General features: G+C 40.3%; 1 protein-coding gene across 1 annotated transcript in view; it reads right to left on the bottom strand.

Annotated features, from left to right (window-relative positions):
• The window catches only part of LOC137502995 (zinc finger protein 33B-like), an 83,984-nt gene that overhangs the window by 36,630 nt on the left and 21,754 nt on the right, over positions 1-25,600 (bottom strand). The window contains exon 3 of the mRNA XM_068230317.1: positions 14,664-14,759. Within this exon, the coding sequence (XP_068086418.1) occupies positions 14,664-14,759 (96 nt within the window). The remainder of the gene's footprint in view (positions 1-14,663; positions 14,760-25,600) is intronic.

The following is a 25,600-nucleotide window of genomic DNA, read 5'->3' as shown; positions in this document are numbered from 1 at the left end:
GAACTCCGGGTTTCCAAGCCACCGGTTACAACACTTTTGACCAACTTCAACCATCTTCAATGATATAGCCACTGGTTTTGCATGTTGCACAATCATCATTGCTAGGTTCTTTTACCCAAATTAAAAGTTATCCAAACATAATTATATACATATTTAATATTCCCTAACTACAAATTCTTCTTATAATATTATGCTGTTACATACTAATATTACCAAATTCACATGATTTTCACTACTTTATATAATAAAATTTTATGCGAAAATGTGCTAACATTTAATCGGGAGATCGCCATTTACAAATATTTCCCCATTTAAAATCAAGGATCGTACTTTTGTACGATTCCAGTATGAACAAGCTAACACGTCTCTCATAATCAATGACATACACCACATCCCTGCAAAGGAAAAGGTAAGTATGGCTGAGCGTTGGGACATTAACTACTGTATAAGTGCGACTCTATATGGGGGTGCGTGTACGTACAGAATTCGTAATGACCAATACGCTCCTATACGGGGTCGCTATATTTGATCTAATATTCAAAATAAGTTAATATATCGTAAATACATCCTCATTTCAGCGGTCACTTGCTTGGTTAAGCCGATGAACGTTTTAGCACCAGGGAGTAACCCAATGTTATTAGCCCATGCCACTACACGGAAATCCCATGAATTTCGGTCTGGCAATCAACGTGTTAAACAAGGTACAGAGAGCAGCTGTATATTATTTGTGATTTATCTCAAATTGTTGTAAACAACCCACAGAGTGAAATTCAAGACCACTGTTTGTGTTCGAGTTGAACCCTGCACTCAAATGTTCCATTAATGTTGTGTAGGAAACTATCAACTCATATTAAGATTATACACACAATTATAAATCAAGAAGGCAATATTCTTGTCCGTGGATGACTGCACAATATCCTAATCCTAGTGGAGTGGAAACATTAGAACATTCTGTATCCATATCATCATCTCACAAATCTAATTATGATGACGGAACAACTTTGTCTACTTCATCCTGGCCCTCAACTCTTCATCACAACCCTGAGAGACAACGTTTGGATCCCATCAGCAAGTACAAGAGCCACATTTATGCACGTCGCAAGTATTGAAAATGGAATGAAGATACTTCTGAACAACTAATGCACAAAGGGTGCATGTATCCCTGATGTACCCATTCTTTAACACTAGAATAGACTATTCTAGCCCAATTCTCATAAAAATTGGCGTGAGATCGAACAACACCAGACCATGCTTAAAGTAAATACAAAATTTTAATATTCCACCTTCTCAATACTAAAAAATCATTTGATGTTTTTACAAAAACATTACAATGATATTAATAGGTACTAGTTTCGGTCCACTGTGGACCATCATCAGCCTAACCAAATTACAACAGTAAAAGACATAGTGATAAAAATAGTGTGGAGAAATGAGAGAGGATCTAGAAGGATGGGATAGTGGTGGAATGACAGACAAAAGTGAAAAACCGCATTTACGAATAATGATAAAAGTAACAGAAGTGTTCACATTGACAAGTAAAATCTTGTGAAGTCACGTAAAAACTCTTGATGAGATAGTCTTTGGTTGGCAGTTATTCCTGTGTTGCACAATTAAAATATATAACTAAGTATATGCTTCTTGCAACTTGCAAGTTGCATTCAATACAGCAAGTTTGTTCCACACAGCGCAAGGTTCATTGGGGTCCCGATTGAACTGACACTACTTCTGTTTAACACAGCAAGCTTTTCACTCCACCATAGAACATGTCCAACTGTGTCAACTTTTAATATTATGCTGGTCTCATCGGACATTTCTTCCCTCTACGCTAAAGTGGAACTCACATCTAGAACTTTCTAGAAGCATATACTTAGTTATATATTTTAATTGTGCAACACAGGAATAACTGCCAACCAAAGACTATCTCATCAAGAGTTTTTACGTGACTTCACAAGATTTTACTTGTCAATGTGAACACTTCTGTTACTTTTATCATTATTCGTAAATACGGTTTTTCACTTTTGTCTGTCATTCCACCACTATCCCATCCTTCTAGATCCTCTCTCATTTCTCCATACTATTTTTATCACTATGTCTTTTACTGTTGTAATTTGGCTAGGCTGATGATGGTCCACAGTAGACCGAAACTAGTACCTATTAATATCATTGTAATGTTTTTGTAAAAACATCAAATGATTTTTTAGTATTGAGAAGGTGGAATATTAAAATTTTGTATTTACTTTAAGCATAGTCTCAACTCAATACGGAACCTAACAATGAAGTTCATTACTTTGAATGAACAACACCAGACCACCTAGCTACCAAGGCTGTCTACATAGCCATGATACCTGATCTCAACACAACTACATTTCTCACCTCTCTTTGTTGACTTGGTTCTCATAGAGACCAACCCCTCCCTGAACAATTACAGGCAGTAACGGCATGAACTTCATCAGAGCAGCTAAAGAAATCAAGGCCTTTCTGCAAAACAACCCTCAGAAAAAGCAACTCTTCTCTGTAACTGCAGGCATGGAACTGAGATGGCACTTCATCCCTCCTGCAGCACCACACTGTGGTGGAATCTGGGAAGCAGCTGTCAATAGTCTGATATATCACCTGAGAAGAGTGATGGATTCATATTGTTTCACAAAGAAAGAATGGATCACTCTTACAAACACATCCTCTCACCCAAGTTAAATGATGACCTTTTGACACTTCTTATCTAACTACATCCCATTTCCTTATAAAAGAGCAAACTGCTACACTCCCTGACATTGATTATACTTCCTCTCCCTTCACCCAGATGGCTATATAGTCAATAACTAACCCAGAACTCCTGGAAGAGGTGGTCAAATGAATATCTCAATGAATGGGCAATTAAATACCCCATAGCAACATGGTCACACTGAAAGAAGACGACATACGTGCTATGTAGTGGACAATGGCAGTGATCAAATGTGTATCCTGGCAGTGACGGATCCATTCCTGTAACGAATGTCCAGGTGAGTAACAGTGAACATTCAAGGCCTATTCACAAACAGTATCCCTTATGAAGTATGAAACAGAAAGGCAAGATCACTCTTGAAGGGCTTATTGATACATTATAATAATAATAACAATAATAATAATGTTATTTGTTTTACGTCCCACTAACTTCTTTGATGGTTTTTGGAGACGCCGAGGTGCCAGAATTTAGTCCTGCAGGAGTTCTTTTACGTGCCAGTAAATCTACCGACATGAGGCTGGCGTACTTGAGCACCCCAAATACCACCGGACTGAGCCAGGATCGAACCTGCCAAGTTGGGGTCAGAAGGCCAGCGCCTCACAACTGAGCCATGCTTGAATGGTAGCTTCATAAAAGTTACCTTTCTTTTATTGCTAATGGCCTTTTCCGGGCTTCTCATTGATTGACTTAGCCATTTCCAAGATTGCACTAGAGAGGGCAGCTCTCTCGGTTGTGAACATGGGACATCATTCTTTCTGACGAGATAGTTGTCATATCTCTTTGGATCGATTCTTTGCATTGTTTATAGAGAGAAGAATATAAAATGGAGTGCACGCAGATCGGAGTGGAATTTTTAAGCTACAGATGGGTTTCTAATCGGTTCAAACTTAGCCTATACTACCATCCTTCATTTAAATTTGATGGCTAATATTTCAGGTATGGTAATTCTTGTTTTAATATTGGTTCTACGGTTCTCTCGTGGATTTTTTTCGCTTTTATTCATAGCTGATTGATACGCATCCTTCTGCTCTGCTGTGTTAATGGGCTGCGTGCTTGTTGTTGTTTATTGTGATTGAGTTATGTTGATAGCTGGGTCTCAGATTGATTTTTATTATGTGCACTGCATTCTAAAGTGTCATGCCAGCAAAAGAACGCACGCCCCCGTGTCGACGTGAAGTTCCATTCGTGTTGTACGAGGTGCGTAACCTGATGAGTTTATGTATGAATACGGGATCCTCTCTGATCCCACTGCTGAATTGTTTGAGCCGTGCACGCTGCTTCCGAGATGTACGAGACCTTTGTCGATGACCGTGAGAATCATAGTATTTGAATTGGATTTCGACCGTTAACTGGAGTTGAGCTCATATTGTTGCCGATACCGGCAATGTCTGGATGTTTGGGTGTGTGTTGGCGAGTGAGGTGAGTGAAAGGATCACGTATCGTTTGGCTCAATTTTCATTTTTGATCTTGTTTCTGTACCTTATGTTTGTTTGGGATGCGGTGTTATTTATTTTAGCTATGTGGCTATCTTGGTCGCTGGCTTGCCCGCGATGCCGCCATGCTTGTTTTCCTTATATTTAGGCTATGCGAATGCCTGTGTTTCTCTTAGGGTTTTGATCATTATTTCTTTGGTCCAGAGATGTTCCCCCTCTGTGCCATGACGATACCTACATTCCTTTGCACTATCTGCTCGGGGTTTTTTCTTCTCCATGATACATGGGAGCTTATCGTTGTAGGATAATTGTTGAGAAGATGGTGGAGTTTAAAGATGCGAATGTGAAGGATGATTGTAATCTCGCAGAAGGAACGATCTAATTGTCCCGTGTGCATTGTATTTGTAATGGCAGATAATGAAATGAGATTACTTTTAAAGCGGTGAGCCCATCGTAAGTGTAATTTTATCTTGGAGTTGAAAAATGCCTTGCTCACGAAATGATGTTACCACATCAACTCAACAGACTCTGCTCATGTATGTATCCTTTGGTTATTTATATTTTTAAAGTGTTTGCTTCATTTCTTTGCTTCTGTTTTTAATTTCATTATACCTATAAACCCTCATTAATCATAATTTGAATTTCATTGCTAGTAGTATTAGTCCCATATTTATTTGGATTGGTAATGAGGGTCATTTCCAGTTCAAGGCCGTTTTATCTGGCCTTTTCTAGTCACCATCCACGCGTCCTAATCTCCCGATGTGTGTGTATATGCTGGGGTATTGTTCTCGGTAAGGGAGGGGTTCCGTGCACAACAGACTAGTAACACCACAAACCACGTTAGGAAGAACAAGAACATTCTTCATTTGTCACGGGATGGCTACAATGTGTGTAGTATAAATAAGTGAAAGTTCACAGTAAGCAAGCATGTCACCTGCAACTTGTATCTACAAATAATTGTATTATCTAGAAATCAATCTATATACTGTAATTAAAATCGAAACAACGTATGTCTGTACATTGACGATTTTGGCAAAATTTTCCTACAGTTTTAGGTGTAATAATGACCATCTGCATAAGTTTAAACATTGGTGTCTGTTTGTCTATAACTTGAAAACTACTGGATATATTTACACCAAACATCATATTTAGAATTCACCTGTCCTTGGGTAGGTTTTAGGGCCAATATTTTTTCTAAATTTCTGAACTGACTGGGGGGTTTATATGAAACCAAAACGTGATTCTGCACTCCCACAAAATATACTCAGCAAAACTTAATTGACATTAACCTGCCTCATTGGAAAACAATTTGTAAACCTATTATTTCTTCACGTGCATCATTTCAATACGAGGATTAGTAAGGGAGATATCATTAACGAACTGTTGTTCAGTGCAAATCCCACAGGACTGAACTCAAAAGAGGGTCCATGTAAAGCATATTTCTTATAATTTTAAAACTACTGAAGACATTACAACCAAATTTTTATTTGGCTTCCACCTGCCCAAAGGTTGGTTTTAAGGTCCATACCATATCAAATTCCCAGACTGGACTGGGGGTTTATAGGAAACCAAAATGATGATTTTATTCTCCCACAATATATACAAGACCAACCTGACTGGAAATCGACAAAACTTGATAGAAATCCAGTTATAAACCTTTTTTCCTCATGGGCATTCTTCGACAGGAGGATTAATAAGGCAGATATCTTGAACGGTCGGTTTTGCAGGCTAATTCCAGCAGACATGGCCCAAATTTTGTTGTATGTGGAGCAGATTCCTTATCTATATAAATAAAATCATAATGACCGTGCACCTGTGCATGACTACCTTGGTGAAATTTACGTACAGCTATCCGTTTAAGGAGTAATAATGACCATCTGCACAATTTTTAACTTTAGTTTCCTGAAAGTCCTAATTTTCCCCCTCTCCCAAAAACAAGATAGAGGCACCATCTGCCAGACGAGCTAGAAAACTGAAATTATGCAAAATTATATATACAGAAAAATTCCAAGATCTCTACATTTTTCACGCTTTATCCCCAAAGAATATCAAAATATGGAGCCAATTGTGATGACGGAGCAGACCCTCATTTCGAGCTATTTGGTGCCTATATAGTAAGTCCTATCACAAAAAGATGGCACAACCTCAGTTCAAATTGGAGTGATCTACAACTTTGGTCCTATGAACTTTGTCGTCTCTCTCTCCCCCCCCCCCCCCCCTATATGTTACATTTGGCTGTATTTCTTGATTGTTCCTAAATTTTGTGCTTTTTACTCGTATATTACATGGTTCGACACACTTATAGGAAAGATAGAGTTATTGAATTTGGCAAGCATATTGACAAGACCAATGGCTATATGCGAACCAGATTTCATGACTCTAGCTTCCACATAAGTTTGTGAAAAATATTGTAAAATGTTAAAAATGTACCCAAATTCACCCCATTCATAAATCGTAACACATTCGAACCCATAGGCTAAATATGGGAGATACAAGAAAATGTTTTAAGAGCAAACATCTAGAGCAATAAAAGGGGCATTTGATGGTGCAAACTGTTTGTTGATATCATGTATCGTTTAGCAGAAGTAAATCTCAAAATAATGGTCTGCCCTTACAAATATACCCTTTCTTACCCGTTATCTACATAAATAAAATCATAATGACCATGTGTCTGTACACTGACTACTTTGGCCAAATTTCCCTACAGTTGTCCATTTTAGGTGTAATAAAGACCATCTGCATATTTTTGGATTTGCTGACTGTTTATTTGTTTGTATGAAAACTTGAAAACTACTGGATATATTTCCACCAAACTTCACAGTTAGAATCCACCTGATGTTTGGTAGGTTATAGGGCCTGTTCCGAGGTATCTGTGGAACAGCAGAGGTGAAAGGAGGTGCGGGCTGGAATGGGTCTAACTACAAGTCTGAAAAATGGATTAAAATTTCAATAAAGGTTATATTTTCAATAGACAACAAGATTTAACAAATTTTCACTAGGGGAAATAACAATAAGAAAATCAGGTACAATTGTAACTTTACAAACGAAAGCACAAGTTAAGAGGTCTTTACAAATTCTGGGCTTCGAGCCCCAAGTTATAATTCCTGAGCCCTCAGCTCACAACCACAAATTACTGAAGGGCAGAAAACCCCTCATTACATGGAGCACTTGCTCCCAACTTTTAACCTCAAGCCTCCCAGAGGCACTTTTCAGACACAAGAAAGAGCTGAGCCGCTCTCAATTTTTCAAGCCTCTTAAAGGCAATACCAGACTTTACAGTAACTTGCCATCGAGGCACAACTTACAAGAATTAAACAGGGGTACCTGGTACCCAGCCTACAGGGCCTTAAAAGAAAAAAAATAATAGGTTAATTAAATGGCCCAAAATACCAATATGAATGGAGGCGTTGCTTGCGCTCCTACATGAAACCTTATAAAACCTAAGGGGCACTAGGCCGCTGACACAGGGGCTATTCCCAAGCTAGGGAGGTGACTCGTATAAGAAAATTTTAAGACATTAAGAGTAGAAAATCGGTTATGAAAACGTAGTCACCTCAACTCAAGATGAAGGGGAGCTCGAGAGGGTAAAGCACTCTCTATCCCCGATTTAAAGTTAAAGTAATAAGAAACTTTTACATAAGTCGGCACTAAGTTACATTTTTCGAAAGGTAGGTTACATTGAAAAAGTTTTGGACCTTCCCCGAGGGCTAAACTGCTGAGCTAGCAAGAATTAAAGATGTTAAAAGGCCATTACCTAGTAGAAGAGCTGCTGGCGGATGAAAGGCGCTTCCTGGTATACTTCCATACACTAAGCAAGATGTTGTACGAGTGGCCGAGAGCCAGGAAAATCAGCAGTTTTTATACTCTCGGGGAAAATTCGAGACTTTTCATGAATGATTAAGACACACCCACAGTCGTTATTGGATAGCTTACAGTTACACATCAACAATGGGGAAGAAAGACGCCATGGGCTAAAAATTAATGACAGAAATTTACGATTGGCTAATTTCAAAACTGGCGGAAAGAAAGATTAATACTGCCAACCCACAAATGAAAGAATATTTAGTAAAGAACAAACTTATGAATACAAAATATCTTCAAGAATATCTTCACTTCGCACCAGGGTGCATGATCATAGTTTTTGGTAAAGACATCTGTGAGAGAATGTCCACACTTCTTGATAATTAGTAAACAAAAACAATTCGAAATTAACTTAGTGACATCTTCTGATAAATGGTTGAATTAATTCGGTTTTAAAGTTCAGGGATTCAGCTGTAGAGAAGTACTTTAAGGCCGAAAATTCAAATGTGCGGGATATAGGTGTACCAACCGGTACAGGGCCAATACTGATTCTAAATCCCTGAACTGACTGGGGGGTTTATATAAAACCGAAACCATGATTTTGCACTCCCACAAAATATACTCAACCAAACTTAATGGAAATCTACCTGCCTTCATGGAAATCAAATTTTAAAACTTTTTTCTCATGTGCAACATTTCAATATGAGGATTAATAAGGGAGACATAATTAATGAACCCTTTTTTTGTGCAAGTCCCACCGGACGTAACTCAAGAGCGGTTGCAAGTAAGGCGTATTTCTTACAACTTGAAAACTACTGATGATATTTCAACCAAACTTTATATTTAGCATCCACCTGCCCAAAGGTAGGTTTTAAGGTCCATATCATTTCAAATTCCCGGAATGTTCTGGGGGTTTATAGTGAACTGAAACAGTGCTTTTACTCTGCCACAATATATACAAGACCATCCTGACTGGAAATCGACCAAGCCTGATGGAAATCCATTTCTAAAACTTTTTCTCATGGGCATTTTTTGACAGAATGATGAATAATGAGATATCATGAACAGTCAGTTTTTCAGGCTAAGTTCAGTGGACATAATCCAAAAGGTGTTGTACATGGAGCAGATTCCTTATCTATATCAATAAAATTGTAATGACCGTGTGTCTGTACATTTACTATTTTGGCAATATTTCCGTACAGCTATATATTCCAGGTGTAACAATAACCATCTGCATTTTTTTTTAGATTTGGTGTCTGTTTATAACTTGAAAACTACTGATATATTTCTACCCAATTTCATAGTTAATATCCACCTGTCCTTGGGTAGGTTTTAGGGCCAATATTGTTTCTAAAACACTGATTCGACTGGAGATTTCTACAAAACTGAAACCATAATTTTGCACCCCCACAAAGTACACACAGCCTAACTTAATGGTAATCTACCTGCCTTAACGGATATCAATTTCTAAACCTTTTTCCTCATGTGCATTATTTGGATACGAGGATTGATAAGGCAGATATCATTCAAGGACCGTTTTTCGGTACAAGTCCCACCAGACATAACTCAAGAGCGGGGGCGTGTAAAGCGTTATTTCTTTTAAGTTGAAACCTTCTGAAGATATTTGAACCATATTTTATATTTACCATCCACCTGTTCAAAGTTAGATTTTGAGGTCCATACCATTTCAAATTATCAGAAAGTACTGGGGGTTTACAGGGAACTGAAACAGTGATATTACTCCCACAAAGTATACAAGACCAGCCTGACTGCAAATTGACCAACTTTGATAGAAATCCATTTCTAAAACTTTCCTCATGTGCATATTTTTGACAGGAGGATTACTAAATATCATGAATGGTCGGTTTTGTAGCCCAAGAGGTGTTGTACTATCGCGATCCCAAGAATTCCGGGTGGAAAAGGAAACAAGTAATGTTCGGGAAAAGATTTTGGCCAACACTGAAGATAAGGAGAAGTATCCAAGGCAACATCACGTGCTCATCTACCAGAAGGTGGAGCTCGCGATGTTGCACACTCAAAGGTCACTCCCAACTCCATGTTTTCTGGGAACTGATTAAGATTCTTCTAAGGTTAAACATTCTGGCTATACTAGCTTTTCCAAATCAAGTAAAAATATTAACTGTAAATTAATTGCGATGAAGTGTTCACGATGTAATCCCACCTCAACACATGGCATTTCATTGTTTGATCAGCACTGACAATAACTTCATAGGAACGGTTTTCTAAATGCCCTTGTGTCTCTGATAACCATAATTATTTAATGCCAAGGTTATACTTACTTTGGTTTGTGAGGATAACAATGATTATTATTATTATTATTATTATTATTATTATTATTATTATTTGACAGGGCCTATATTGACAAAAATAAGGTCATTCTTTCTTAGAGTGGTGGAGCACAAAGCCATTTGATAATGAAGTCATATTATTCGAGACTGCTAGCATTTCAGCCAGACATCGCACACAAGAATTACAAACAACCTGGAGAATTTGACCCTCAATGCATTGACATACACATCATGTCTGTTGCCTTGAAGGAGCCGTGTGGTACCTCCCTTCATCTCCTCTGCCTTCATTGTTGAGCCAGTGGGACGTCAAGACAGGAGGGGAAGGACGTAACTTCCCTTCCGCGTGTGTATCGTTCATGCTAGATATCATCGTACTTTCTTTTCTGCACCTCCCCTCACTCTTCAGATGTGTGCATGTGTTAACGCATCCAGTGAATGTGACCAATGAGAGAGAGCATGTAAGCAGTGGTTCTGAAGGCTGTACTGATTTCTTGCCTGAAATAAATATTTCTGGCCATGAGATGCAAAAGATTTTGAGTGTATGTACAGCGGATTCTTTAACTATAGAAATAAAATCGCAATGACCGTGCGTCTGTACATTGACTATTTTGGTGAAATTTTCATACAGTTATCCATTTCAGGTGTAATAATGGCTATCTGCAAATTTTTTAACTACAGTTTCCTTGAAGTTCTAAATATTACTCTCCCTCACCCACATTCAAGATTGAGGCACAATCTGCAAGACGAGCTAAAAAATTGAAATTAGAAAAAATTCTAAGTTTCAGCCTGTAACTGCTAGAAAACTTCCAAGATCTTTAAAATTGTCACTTTTTATCCCCAAAGAATATCAAAATATGGAGGCAATTTTAACGACATAGCAAACAATTGTTTCGAGCCATTTCAAGGCTAAACGGTAAGTCGTATCACGAAACGGATGGCACAATCTCCGTTCAATTTGGAGTGATCTAAAACTTCGGTCCTGTGATGTTTCATCCTATCTCTATTCCTTATATGTTACATTTTTCTCTATTTCTTGAATATATGTACATTTTCCTCATTATTATTATTAAATGAAAAGCGCACAATGTGCAAAAACAGTTTTTGTACAGATGGTCAACTTTGCTAATGCATTCTTATTATTGAGGTTGTCCTCATTTTGCAGTTTTGTGCATGGTATCTTTCACAATGATCGTTGCACAGGTTACATATACAGACTTCGTTCGGCTGGTGGAAGTTTTTGGTTTGGCAGAATCTGTGGTGAAATCCATGAGTGGCGTAACGTGTAATTACGTGCCGTAGCTCGTAATTTGCTTGCTTCCACTCTTCCGTCATTATAGCGTCCGTGGAATAGAAGTCGGACCAAATAGCATTCCTTTTCTTGTTTAAAGTTTGGCGTGCATTCTCGTAGGGCTTGGTGTTTGGTAGACAAAACTGTGTTTTGATATCGTCAATGAAGTAGTCCTCCTTGGTTAGAACATATGTTAACCTTGAAGGGGCTGACTTCCCAATGCCTAGTATTCTCTTGAGATATCGGGCCTTGACTTTTTCTATTGTCATCAGGTCGCTGAGCGTGAGTTTTTCCCAGGTGATGCTAATCCCATAGGTTGCTATTGGTGATATGGCCGTCCTGAACAGTAGCATTGCTGTACCCAATGATATTTGTTGAGGTTGTTGAATGTTGTAGATGGCTTTTATTGTTGCGGCTGCTCTTTCTTTGACGTGGATATTGTAGGATGTTAGAGTAGTTTGGAGGGTGACTCCAAGGTACTTGAATTTCGGCACTACTTCCAGAGGTTTGTTGTGCATGGTTATTGTATTTTTAGGTGCATGTTTTTCTCCTTTCCTAAAGGTCATTTGTTTAGTTTTGTTGTGGTTTATTTGCAAACCGTTTCTTTCTGCCCATGATGTGAGCCTATTGAGGACCTCTTGGAGCTCTTCTATGTTTTCTGAGCCTATTGCCATATCGTCTGCGTAAAGTATAAGAAATGCTGAGGTATCTGTGATTATTTCTGTGATGTCTGCTGTCATGATGTTGAATAAAATTTGGCTGATTTGGTCACCTTGTAGGACTCCGTTTGTTTGGGTTACGTTTTTGGATAGGGTTATGTTGTCTGATATTTGGACATAGTTATATTTGAGGATATTCGAGATTATGATTGCTATTTTCCTCATTGTACACATAGTTCGTAGTTTGAATGACTTAAACAAAAGATAGAATCATCTAATTCAACATGAATATGGGCCCACCCAGAATCCACACGTGAGCCAAATTTTATATTTGCCACGTTAGTACCCAAAGTTGGGGAAACCTTATCCATATTTCACCCTATTCAATATTTCTGACTCAATTTTACACATAAATAGATGAGACAGGAGAAAATATCTTAAGACCAGCCATTTGGACCACTAAATGAGGTGGCTTATGGTACAATCCCTTTGTCGATATGATGTATTGTATAGCAGCAGTTAATCTGTGAATGAAAGTTTGCAATATTGTACACATGCAAGCAATCTATATATATTCATTAAAGTCTATTTGTAGCAATGCAGAAAGGGTGTCTGCCCTTATAATTAATATTTTACAAACCAATAGTGACTCTCAGCAGCAGGGCATCTGCTATTGCAATCATTACTCTCCACATCGACTGTAGGAATGGAATCCTTTCCAACTCCTGTGTAACTGGCATTAGTAAGGAGGAACTACCTTTCTAATGAATAATTCCATCATTGCTTTGACTGGCAGAAGTCCAGAGAGCATGCAATTTTATTCAGAACTCCCCTAATCGATTGTGTTTGGGGGTAGGCAAGTGTGCCCGCCATTATAAAAAATTGTACACATGTAGTGTGATTGGCATTAGGCAGAGTGGCCTTGCTGTTACAATGGAAACTCACCAACTCAGTGTGACTGTCATTAAGAAAAGGGGCTGTCATTACAATGATAACAGCACAACTCAATTATGACAAGCAGTAGGGAAGATGCTTGCTATTATAATAAAAACTCCTCAAGTGTAATGTGTCTGGAAGTAGGAAAGGGCACCTGCCATTGTAACCAAAACTCCCCAAATCTACTGCGACCATGCAGTAGGCAGAGGTGCCAACCTTTGAAGTCGATAATCAGTAATCACGCTTCTCAGAAAATGTTCGAGTTTAAGTCCCAAGCATGTCCTCCATTCTCGATAATAATACCCCCTTTTTCCTTCCCGACGCAATCTATTCTTAAGTATATCATATTACACAATAACTTTTGCACACTCGCTGTTAATTTGCTGATAAAACATTCTTTGTAACTTGTTTTGCATCCAGCAGATGCTTTTCAGTGTCGTTATTCTTGAAACATCCTTCCCCCTGTGATGACATGTACGTCTCTCAACCATAAATGATTCCAGTATATATGTGCTTAACGTGGCCCTCAATTCTCTAAATTCAACATTACTTAAGGATTTGTACTGGAAAAGAGCAGAGAAACTCCATAGCACAAATAATTTGACAATGCATACGATTGAATAAATACTGTTGCCAACTCACAAGCAATGAAACAAGGAGGATTTATCAGACAAGCTGGAAAGGACTGAACATATTTCCTTCCTTATTTCTTTTTGTCTGCAGAAAATGACTTTCGTGATAATGTCGCTTTTCCGTAATAATTTTCCCTTCGATCGTAATGCCATAATTGTGAGGTGAAACCCGTAATAATTACACACAACACGTAATAGTTGGCACCTCTGAGTAGGTAGTGCGGCCTCCCACAGAAATGAAAACTTACCAACTCGAATGTGAATGGCAGTAGGCAGGTGAGCATGTCATTATCATCACAACTCCGCTATTTGCAATTTACATTGGAAAGAACGTATGGGAACCTCACCCTGCTGCTTCTGGATAATGCTAAGAGACATGCAATTTTTAAAAATCTTATTCACTGCATGTACAGTAATTTACTTCGATATCCGTATACAGTGTAGAATGCCTCAGCGAGGCACGGGTACATTTGCTAGTAATTAATGTAATCAATGAAAAAACAAAGGTGTATCATTTGGAAGAAACTAGTAAAATATCCAGTAACAGTAACAAAACATTTATCTTATAGCAACTCGGTGTTCAAAAATATTTACGAAGTCAAAAGAATTATTAGGAATGACACCAGGACCCAAATGATAACCCAATGTAGATGCCTTTGAACCAATTGTAACTGCTACACAATACTTAATGCAAGATCATAGAACAACTTGAAGGAAAAGTGAAAATTAGGTAAGTAAACAGTCAATCTCATAAATAAGTACATTTTTCCATAGGACTATCAATCGCATGCATTTACATGAAGGGTCAACCACTGGTATCTGTTAAGCCATGTTCTAACTATTTTCATTACCTTATGATGGCTTATCTAATTATGCACATTACCTCAAGAGAGTTTTCCTGTGTTGACTCTGGCTCTGTTAACTCTGACTTGGCTTCATTTTTCAGAGCTATCACTTCTGATGCATGTTCAATATTTTCCTGTGGAAAATAAGTTATATTAGGTACGCAACACTCATCTACAAATATAGTCAACAACAAATGGGCATGATAATTCATTACCTGCCAGTGTTACAGTTACTTTTAAAATTTCACTAATGTTCAAGGAAGATTTCTACCAGCAGAGGATTCTTAAAACCAAAGACTTTACTAAGAATCGTGTTACTATCCTTGCTCACTCCTTATATCAGGGAAAGGATGAGACTGAGAATGAAATATAAAATGAGAAATATTTTCTAGCCATATCAGAAGACATCCTACCAGGAATGGAACTGGGGCCATCTCACACAGAATTTGGAAGGAAGCTGCCATAGACAAACACGAAATCTTATGAACTGTTTTCGTATGTCCAATCATATCAATCAAATCTTAGAGGTTGTTTGAACCAGTTTGAAGTGTTAAAACTGTTCTAAATCTTTCTTTATTTTCAGCAGAGTTTGTTTACAGACATTAAAATACCTTGAAATATTTGAATCACATTCTCTACTCCGGGTTTGCCGAGCTCACAGGGACTACATACTGCATTGGGACAGTTCTGTTTCAAACAGCATATTTCAATGCTTCCAGTTGTAAATATAAAAACCTATCATGAAAGAAGCAAGCTCATCACAGTCAGATACCTGTGAAAGATGTGATGTAGTCTAGACTCAAAGCAACTACTGTACAAATGAAAATGTTTTACCACTACAAAGATGTTATGTAGTGTTCTGTGAGGAATTGTGGGGATAAGAACACCATCAGTGGAGAGTCAGCAGTGTTGGAGTGTACATCTACAGTTTCAGAAGCACTTTCATGATCTACTACGAGACCATAAAATTTCTCACTTGGATTCATAAAATCAGCACTGAAGGGGTGGGGGAGGGACTGTGATCAAATGCTTACGTTCTAATATAAGTTCATCTATCTATCTATATATATGTCATTGTATGTATGTACGTGTGTATGTATTACATCTCCTCCCAAACCACAGGAGCGATTTACACCAAACTTGGTACACTTAAGACTTAGTATCAGGAGACAAACCCCGTGGGGATAAGACACCCCATGTACCCTTGGGGGCGGGGGGGGGGCGAATGGGGTCACATATAAAATATATGAAAATAGTATTGAATCCATCATTTTTGGATTCACTGAGATGAATAGTGATACTCCCGAATTTTTCCAAGTCCAAACTCAGCCCCCTTTTGGGTGGGGGGCGAGAGGGATGTGATATATCAAAGTAATAGGAAATGGTGTCGAATCCATTCTTTTTGGGGTTGCTGAGATGAATAGTGATGCTCCGGATTTCTTTTGACAAACCGCGTGGAGGTAAGACACCCCATGTACCCTTGGGGGGGGGGGAAGGCGCAAGGGGGTGATATATAAAATATTCGAAAATAGTGTCAAATCCATACTTTTTATGGTCGCTGAGATAAATAGTGACATTCTGGAAATTTTTGAAGTTGAACTTCTGCCTCCTTTGGGGTGGGGGGCAGGGGGGGCGAGGGGGTCACATATAAAAACATACGAAAATAGTGTTGAATCCATCATTTTTGGATTCACTGAGATGAATAGTGATACTCCCGAATTTTTCCAAGTCCAAATTCAGCCCCCTTTTGGGTGGGGGGCAAGGGGGAGTGATATATCAAAATAAACAAAAATGGTGTCAAATCCATACTTTTCGTGGTCGCTGAGATGAATAGTGCCACTCTGGAAGCTTTTAAAGTCCAAGTTCAGCCCCATTTGGGGTGGGGGTGGGGGTAAGGGGGATCACATTTAAAAATATTCGAAAATGGTGTTGAATCCATACTTTTCAGGGTTGCTGGGATGAATAGTGACACTCCGGAATGTTTCAAAGTTCAAATTCAGCCTCCTTTGGGCGGGGGGCGAGGGAGGAGTGATATATCAAAGTAATAGGAAATAGTATCGAATCCATCCTTTTTGGGGTCGCTGAGATGAATAGCGACACTCCGGATTTCTTTTGAGAAACCGCGTGGGATAAGACACCCCACGTACCCATAGTGGTAATGGGGGGCGAGGGGGGTGACACATAAAATATTCTACAATAGTGTCGAATCCATACTTTTCATGGTCGCTGAAATGAATCATGACACTCCGGAATTTTTAAAGTCCATTTTCAGCTCCCTTACGGGTGGGGGCGAGGTGGAGTGATATATCAAAATAATCGAAAATAGTGTAAAATCCATCATTTTCAGGGTCGCTGAGATGAATACTGACACTCCGGAATATTTTAAAGTCCAAACCATGTGGGGTAAGACACTCCAGTACCCTTAGGGGCGGAGGGGAGATGGGGGTCACATATCAAAATATACGAAAATAGTGTCGAATCCATCGTTTTCGGATTCGCTGAGATGAATAGTGATACTCCGGAATTTTTCCAAGGCCAAATTCAGCCGCCTCTTGGGTGGGGGGCGAGGGGGGAGTGATATATCAAAGTAATAGGAAATAGTGTCGAATCCATCCTTTTCGGGGTCACTGAGATGAATAGTGACACTCCGGATTTCTTTTGACAAACCGCGTGGGGGTAGGACACCCCACGTACCCATAGGGGCGGGGGCGAGTGGGGTCACACATAAAAATATACGAGAATAGTGCCGAATCCATCGTCTACGGATTCACTGAGATGAATAGTGATACTCCGGAATTTTTCCAAGTCGAAATTGAGCCCCCTTTTGGGTGGGGGACGAGGAAGGAGTGATATATCAATGTAATAGGAAATAGTGTCGAATCCATCCTTTTCGGAGTCGCTGAAGATGAATAGCGACACTCCGGATTTCTTTTGACTTACCGCGTGGGGGTAAGTCACCCCATGTACCCATAGGGGCAGGGGGTGGGCGCAAGTGGGGTGACATATGAAATATTCGAAAATAGTTTTGAATCCATAATTTTTACGGTCACTGAGACGAATAGTGATATTCTGGAATTTTTTAAAGTCGAAGTCTGCCCCCTTTGATGTGAGGGGCGAGCGGTGAGTGATAAATCAAAATAACCGAAAATGGGGTCGAATCTATCCTTTTCGGAGTCACTGAGATGAATATTGACACTCCGGATTTCTTTTGACGAACCCCATGTGGGTAAGACACCACCATTTATGCATTGAGGCGGGGGTGCGAGGGGGTGACATATAAAATATTTGAAAATAGGGTCTAATCCATACTTTTCGTGGTTGCTGAGATGAATAGTGACAATCTGAATATTTTTACAGTCCAAGTTCAACCCCCTTTGGGGTGGAGGCGGGGGGAGTGTTATATAAAATTAATCGAAAAAAAAGTGTCGAATACATAGTTTTTGGAGTCGTCAAGGTGAATATTGGCACTCCCGAATTTTAAAAATCCAAGTTCAGCCCCCTCTGGGGTGGGGGGTGACGGGGGAGTGATATATCCAAATGACCAAAAATAGTGTCGAATCCATACTTTTCGTGGTTGTTGAGGTGAATAGTGAGACTCCGTGTTTTTTATAAGTCCAAATTCAGCTCCTCTGGGGTGGGGGCGAGGGGGTAGTGATATATAAAAATAGTCAAAAATAATGTCGAATCCACATTTTTCGGTGTCACTGAGATGAATAGCGGCACTCCGAATTTTCAATATCATGCATGAGACAAACCACGTGGGAGTAGGGGGTAGGGGGCGAGATATAAAAAATCATCAAACGTAGTGTTGAATCCATACTTTTCGCTGACGCTGAGATGAATAGTGACACGCCGGAAATTTTTAATGTCCAAATTTAGCCTCCTTCGGGGTGGGAGAACGATGGGGGAATGATATATAAAAATAATTGAAAACTGTGTCGAATCCATACATTTCTATTTTTTATTTCTGTTTTTGCTAATTTGCTTTACGGCGTACCGACACAGATATGTCTTACGGCGACGATGGGATACGAAAGGCCTAGGAATTGGAAGGAAGCGGCCGTGGCCTTAATTAAGGTACAGCCATACTTTTCGAGGTCGCTGAGATGAATAATCACACTCCGGTTGTCGTTTTTCAGCCCCTATTGGCATGGATATTAGTAGGGGTGGAAAGGAAAATGTTCAAAATGACCAAAAATACGGATGTATTTTTCATCCAGCATAGCCCTCATATAAAATTGGTACACATATGACTTACTATCTGAAAAAAATACTGTTGGTGTAAAACGCCCCTAGCACACGTATGGGAAATGGTCAAATATAAAAATAAACCATTTTACTGATATTAATGTCGAATACGTTCTTTACATAGTCACAGAGTTGATCTGTGACACTCTGGATGGTTAAGTCATACTTCAGCCGCAATCAGGACGGCGGTTGAGACGGGGGGGAATGAATCTAAATATAACGGCTATTATGGATGTACTGTATGTGGGTATGTTCCAAAATTGCTCTCAACGAAACTTCGTACACATATGACTTTTCATCTTAAAAAAAATACTATGGAGATGAAAAATCACAGCCTCCTCTAGGGGTGGGGAATGAGAGGGGCTGACGTGCAAAAATGATGGAAAATAACTGATATTAATGTCGAAAGCCATTGTGTATGTGTCTCTTATACGAACTGTGACGCTCTTGATACCGTTGAAGGCCACGTTCAGTATTCACTGAGACAGGGGCTGAGAAGGGCTTCAAAGTGTATAGTATAAAATGACCGACATTAGTGTTGAATACACTGCTTTTGGGGTCACTAGGCTGATTGTGACGGTCTCAATGACTGCTGAAATCGTGTACATCATTATGTACAGTGCGACTGGCAAATACGTATAATTATTACTTTTATTTTTTATTTTTTGGAATGAATAAAATACTTCCCAGTCATTTCTAGCTTCAACAAGGACAAGGTTTTACGCGAGTATAAAATGATCTAAAACTTGAAATCAGATACATCTAAATAACTCTAAAACTACATAATAGGTCGTAAAACCAATATCTCAAAAATAAATCAATAAGCATCTACTTCACACTTAACTAACTGGTAATACAAATACTAAAGGTAAACATTCAAAAGCTACCCGGACAACGCTGGGTACTACAGCTAGTATATATATATATGTGTCATTGTATGTATGTGTGTATGTATTACATCTTCTCCTAAACCACTGCAGCGATTTCAACCAAACTTGGTATACTTACGACTCAGTATCAGGAGACACACCGCGTGGGGCTAAGACACCCCAAGTACCCTTAGGGGCGGGGGGGTGTGTGGAGGGCGATATTTAAAAATATCCGAAAATGGTATCGAATTCACACTTTTTGGGGTCGCTGAGAGGAATAGTGATACTCCGGCATTTTTTAACGCCCAAATTCAGCCCCCTTTTCGGTGGGGGGCAAGGGGGGAGTGATATAAGAAAATTATCGAAAATAGTGTCCGATCCATACTTTTCAGTGTCGCTGAGATGAATAGTGACACTCCGGGTTTCTTTTGACAAACCGTGTGGGGGTAGGGCACCCCATGTACCCAAAGGGGCGGAGGGGGCAAACATATAAAAATACACGAATATAGTGTCCAATCCATCGTTTTTGAATTCGCTGAGATGAATAGTGACATTCCGCAATTTTACCAAGTCCAAATTCAGCCCCCTTTTTGGGGGGGCGAGGGGGGGATTGATATATCAAAGTAATAGGAAATAGTGTCGAATCCATCCCTTTTGGGATCGCTGAGATGAATAGTGACGCTTCGGATTTCTTTTGACAAAATGCGAGGGGGGGGTAAGACACCCCATTTACCCATAGGGGCGTTGGGCGCAAGGGGGGGGGGGTGACATAAAAAATATTCGAAAACAGTGTCGAATCCATTCTTTTTATGGTCGCTGAGATGTACATTGACACTCTGGAAGTTTCTAAATCCAAGTTCAGCCTCCTTTGGGGTGGGGGCGAGGGGGGGGGTGATGTAAGAAAATTATCGGAATAGTGTCGAATCCAAACTTTTCACGGTCGCCAAGATTAATAGTGACACTGCGGATTTTTTAATGTCCAAGTTCAGCCCCCTTTGGGGTGGGGGCAAATGGGGAGTGATATAGCAAAATGACCGAAAATAGTGCTGAATCCATCTTTTCGGGGTCACTGAGGTGAATAGTTACACTCCGGATTTATTTTGACAAACCGCGTGGGGGTAAGACAATCCATGTACCCATTGAGGGGGCAAGGGGGTGATATATAAAATATTCGAAAATAGTGTCGAATCCATTCTTTTCGTGGTCGCTGAGATTAATAGTGACAATCTGAATATTTTTAAAGTACAAGTTCAACCCCCTTTGGGGTGAGGGCGGGGAGTGTGTTATATAAAATTAATCGAAAATAGTGTCGAATACATAGTTTTCGTGGTTGCCAAGGTGAATATTGGCACTCCGGATTTTTAGTATCAGGAGAAAACCGCTTGGGTGTAAGGGACCACAGGAACCATTAAGAGCGGGGGGGGGAGTGTGGTGTGATACAAATATAATCGAAAATAGTATCGAATCCATTACATATCGGGTTCGCTGAGATGAACAGTGATACTCCGGAATTTTTAGTCCAAATTCTGCCCTCTTTGGGGTGCGGGGCGATGGGGGAGTGACACAAGAAAATTATCGAAAACAGTGTCGAATGCATACTTTTCGTGGTCGCTAACATTAATAGTGACACTCCGGATTTTTTAAAGTCCAAGTTCAGCTCCCTCTAGGGGGGGCGAGGGGGGAGTGATGCATCCATATGACCGAAAATGGTGTCGATTCCATACTTTTTGGGTTCTCTGAGATGAGTAGTGACGCTCCGAATTTCTTCCGACAAACCGCGTGGGGGTAAGACACCGCATGTACCCATTGGGGCGGTGGTGCGAGGGGGTGACTTATACAGTATTCGAAAATAGTGTCAAATCCATACTTTTCGTGGTCGCTGAGACGAATAGTGACAATCTGAATATTTTTAAAGTCCAAGGTCACGCCCTTTTGGGTGGGGGACGGGGGGGAGTGATATATAAAATGAATCGAAAATAATGTCAAATACATAGTTTTTGGGGTCGCCAAGGTGAATATTGGCACTCCGGATTTTTAGTATCAGCAGAGAAACCGCGTGGGTTTAAGGCACCCCAGGAACCGTTAGGGGTGGGGGCAAGGGGGGTGAGATATAAATATCATCAAAAATAGTGTCGAATCCATACTTTTAAGGGTCGCTGAGATGAATAGTGACACTCCAGAATTTTTTAATGTCCAAGTTTAGCCCCCTTCGGGGGAGGGGGATAGGGGTAGTGATATAAAAAATAATCGAAAATAGTGTCGAATCCATAGTTTTCGGGGTCGCTGAGATGAATAGTGAGACTCCGGATTTTTTATAAGTCCAAATTCAGCTCCTTTGGGGTGGGAGCGAGTGCCACATAAGAGGCTTCTGATAAGTTTACCTGCATACACCCCAGCATAAGTGGGTAGTGTCTGACACATCCCACTCTGACGAGTCTAGTGTCAGACCTAAGACGAAATGCTGGTTAATAGAGCAAACGCCTGAAAAGCCATACATCTAAATTTTTGATCTGATTTTTGATATGCTCTATTGGTGGAAAAATATCTAATTCCCTCCATTTACCATGGGGAGTGATACATAAAAATAGTCGAAAATAATGTCGAATCCACATTTTTCGGGGTCACTGAGATGAATAGCGGCACTACGAATTTTTAGTATCATGCGACAAACCACGTGGGAGTTAGACACCCCATCTACCCTTACAGGTAGGGGGCAAGGGGGTGCGATATAAAAATAATCAAAAGTAGTGTTGAATCCATACTTTTCGCGGTCGCTGAAATGAATAGCTGGCCACACACGGACAAATTTTTGTGCAGGCCTCGCCTTTGGGGCCAGATCCGACAGACCGCCTGCCAGGCGTGACCTTCAGAGACCCGGCCTGCTGCTCGCCATCAACTGTGACACCAAGCCTGTCGTGTTGTGCAACATAATCTGTCAATATTCCAGACCCTCCCGTTAATGGAATGATCCCTCTGTTCTCGGCAGGCCAAGCCTCACCCGCTGGCCTTTCAAACTAGTTTGAAATCCTTGCCGGTCGGGTCTGTCGTACTTAGAATTGTGCGATGGACATCGAACCAGGAATGTATATATTGCTGTTGCAGCTCATGGAATCTGCATTTTGTTATACCGGTATGTTAAATCATGCAAACAGAGAAATCAATAGAAATGGATGAAATCATGGATAGGAGAGCGAGACAACTTTAGTCACATGAGTCTGACACAACACCTGAGAGAAAATGAACCGGATGATTACAGGAATTATTTGCGAATGGACCACAGCGATTATGATATGCTGTTAGGTAAACATGTACCGGGCGAGTTGGCCATGCGGTCAGGTGCACGCGGCTGTGAGCTTGCATCCGGGAGATAGTGGGTTCGAATCCCACTGTCGGCAGCCCTGAAGATGGTTTTCCGTGGTTTCCCATTTTCACACCAGGCAAATGCTGGGGATGTACCTTAATGAATTAAGGCCACGGCCGCTTCCTTCCAACTCCTAGGCCTTTCCTATACAATCGTCGCCATAAGACCTATCTGTGTCGGTGATGTAAAGCAACTAGCAAAAAAAAGTAAGCATGAATGGAGTTTTCTCGTTATTATGTTAAATGTTTGATCTGTCTCAGTCTCATCCTTGGCTTTGACAATATGAAAGTGACTGAGGTATGAGCGATGCTAGTAATACCATTCCTTATGCAGCCAGTCGCTGGTATGAATGGTAGGAAAATATCACTGATAGGGTCAGCTGGTGCATGTATTTCAGTGGGCTTGGCAGACTGATATGCGAGCAATTTCTGACTCGGTGAGGAATGCAACAGGAAGCTACCTCACTCCTCGTTTCCCTAGTATGCTTCTTTAGTGATGCTTAGGCTATGACAGCTGTTGGCATAGCTGTGGAGGATCAAACCAACCTTCAGGCTGAATACCAAACATACACAACACATACATAATGACTTGTTTACCGGGCAAGTTAGCCGTGCACTTGGGGCGCACAACTGTGAGCTTGCATTCGGGAGTAGTGGGTTCGAATCCCACTGTCGGCAAACCTGAAGATGGTTTTCCGTGGTTTCCCATTTTCACTCCAGGCAAATGCTGGTGCTGTACCCTAATTAAGGCCACGGCCGCTTCCTTCCAACTCCTAGCCCTTCCCTAACCCATCGTCGCCATAAGACCCATCTGTGTCGGTGCGGCGTAAAGCCACTAATAAAAAAACTTGTTTTGCATAGCTATTACTGGAGAACAATGTAATTGAAAGTGTGTTTACTGTGGATATTGTAGCTTCTAAGGTGAAGAAGGAAGAAAGGAGGATACTAAAGAAAGCTTGATTGCGACACCTCATGATTTAATTGTCAGAGACACGGCCGCTCTTTGTACATTTCAATAAATTTCTCTAGCAGTACCTTTGTCCACTCCATGCTTTCCTTACAAGAGGCTTGATCTGTGAAGCGAGGTCTTTCCGTTGAGGCGCTGACAACAGGTCTCGCCTGTCACAATTTCTTTCCGTGTATGGCCAGCTAATAGTGACACTCCGGAAATTTTTAATATGGAATTTTAGCCCCCTTCATGGTGGGGGAATGGTATATAAAAATAATTGAAAATTGTCTCGAATGCATACATTTCGGGGTGGCTGAGATGAATAGCGAATCTCCGGATTTTTATAAGTCCAAGTTCAGCCCCCCTTGGGGTAGGGGCGAGGGAGGAGTGGTATATAAAAATAGTCGAAACTAGTGTCGAATCCACAGTTTCCGGGGTCGCTGAGATGAATAGCGGCACTCCGGATTTTTAGTGTAATGAGACAAACCATGTGGGGTTAAGACATTCCAGGCACACTTTAGGGGCGGTGGGGCGAGGGGGAGGTGGTGAGATATGAAAATCTTCGAAAGTAGTGTTGAATCCACACTTTTCGGTATCACTGAGATGAATAGCGACACTCCGGATTTCTAGTATCACGAGACAAATCACGTTTAGGTAAGACACCCCAGGCATCCTTACAGGTGGGGGTGGACAGGGGGTGAGATATAAAATCATCGAAAGTATTGTTGAATCCTTCCTTTTAGGGTCGCTGATTCCAGAATTTTATAAACCAAGTTCAGCCACTTCCCGGGGGGGGGGGGGGGGGGGGACGAAGGAGGAGAGCTATACACAAATAACCGAAAATAGTTCGAATCCACAGTTTTCGTGGTCGCTCAGATGATTAGTGGCACTCCGGATTTTTTTAAAGTCCAAATTCAGGGCACTTTATGGTAGGGGGTGAGGGGATATGAGATATAAACATTAATCAAAAATAAGTATCGAATCCATAGTTTTCGGGGTCGCTTAGGTGAATTGTGGCACTCCGGATTTTTTATGGGTCCATGTTCATCCCCCTATATAGTGGGGATTATGGGGGAGTGAGATGTAAATATGATCGAAAATAGTGTCAAATCCATATATTTCGATGTCACTGAGGTGAATAGTGACACTCCGGATTTTTTAAAGTCCAAGTTCATCCCCTTCGAGTTGGGGAAGAAGGGAGAGTGATGTACAAAATAATCTAAAATAGTGTGAAATCGGTAGTTTTCATGGGCACTGAGATAATTCGTCTCAATCCAAATATTTTATAAGTGTTAAGTAAAAATAAACGAAAATAGTTCCAAATCCATAATTTCGAGGTCCCTGAGATTAATAATGACACTCTGGATTTTTCATAAATCATATTTCATCCCCCTTTTCGCATAGGGGGAGAAGGGGTACAACAGAAATTTTCAAAAATGATCGAAATAATGGACGTACCGTAGCCTATGTATGTTACAGCGTAGCTTTCAACCAAAATTGATACAAGTATGACTTACTATCTGGAGAAAGTACTGTTTACTACTGGAGC

Source organism: Anabrus simplex, chromosome 14, assembly GCF_040414725.1.
Source record: "Anabrus simplex isolate iqAnaSimp1 chromosome 14, ASM4041472v1, whole genome shotgun sequence".
Classification (NCBI taxonomy): domain Eukaryota; kingdom Metazoa; phylum Arthropoda; class Insecta; order Orthoptera; family Tettigoniidae; genus Anabrus; species Anabrus simplex.
This window is presented reverse-complemented; position numbering and strand designations above follow the sequence as displayed.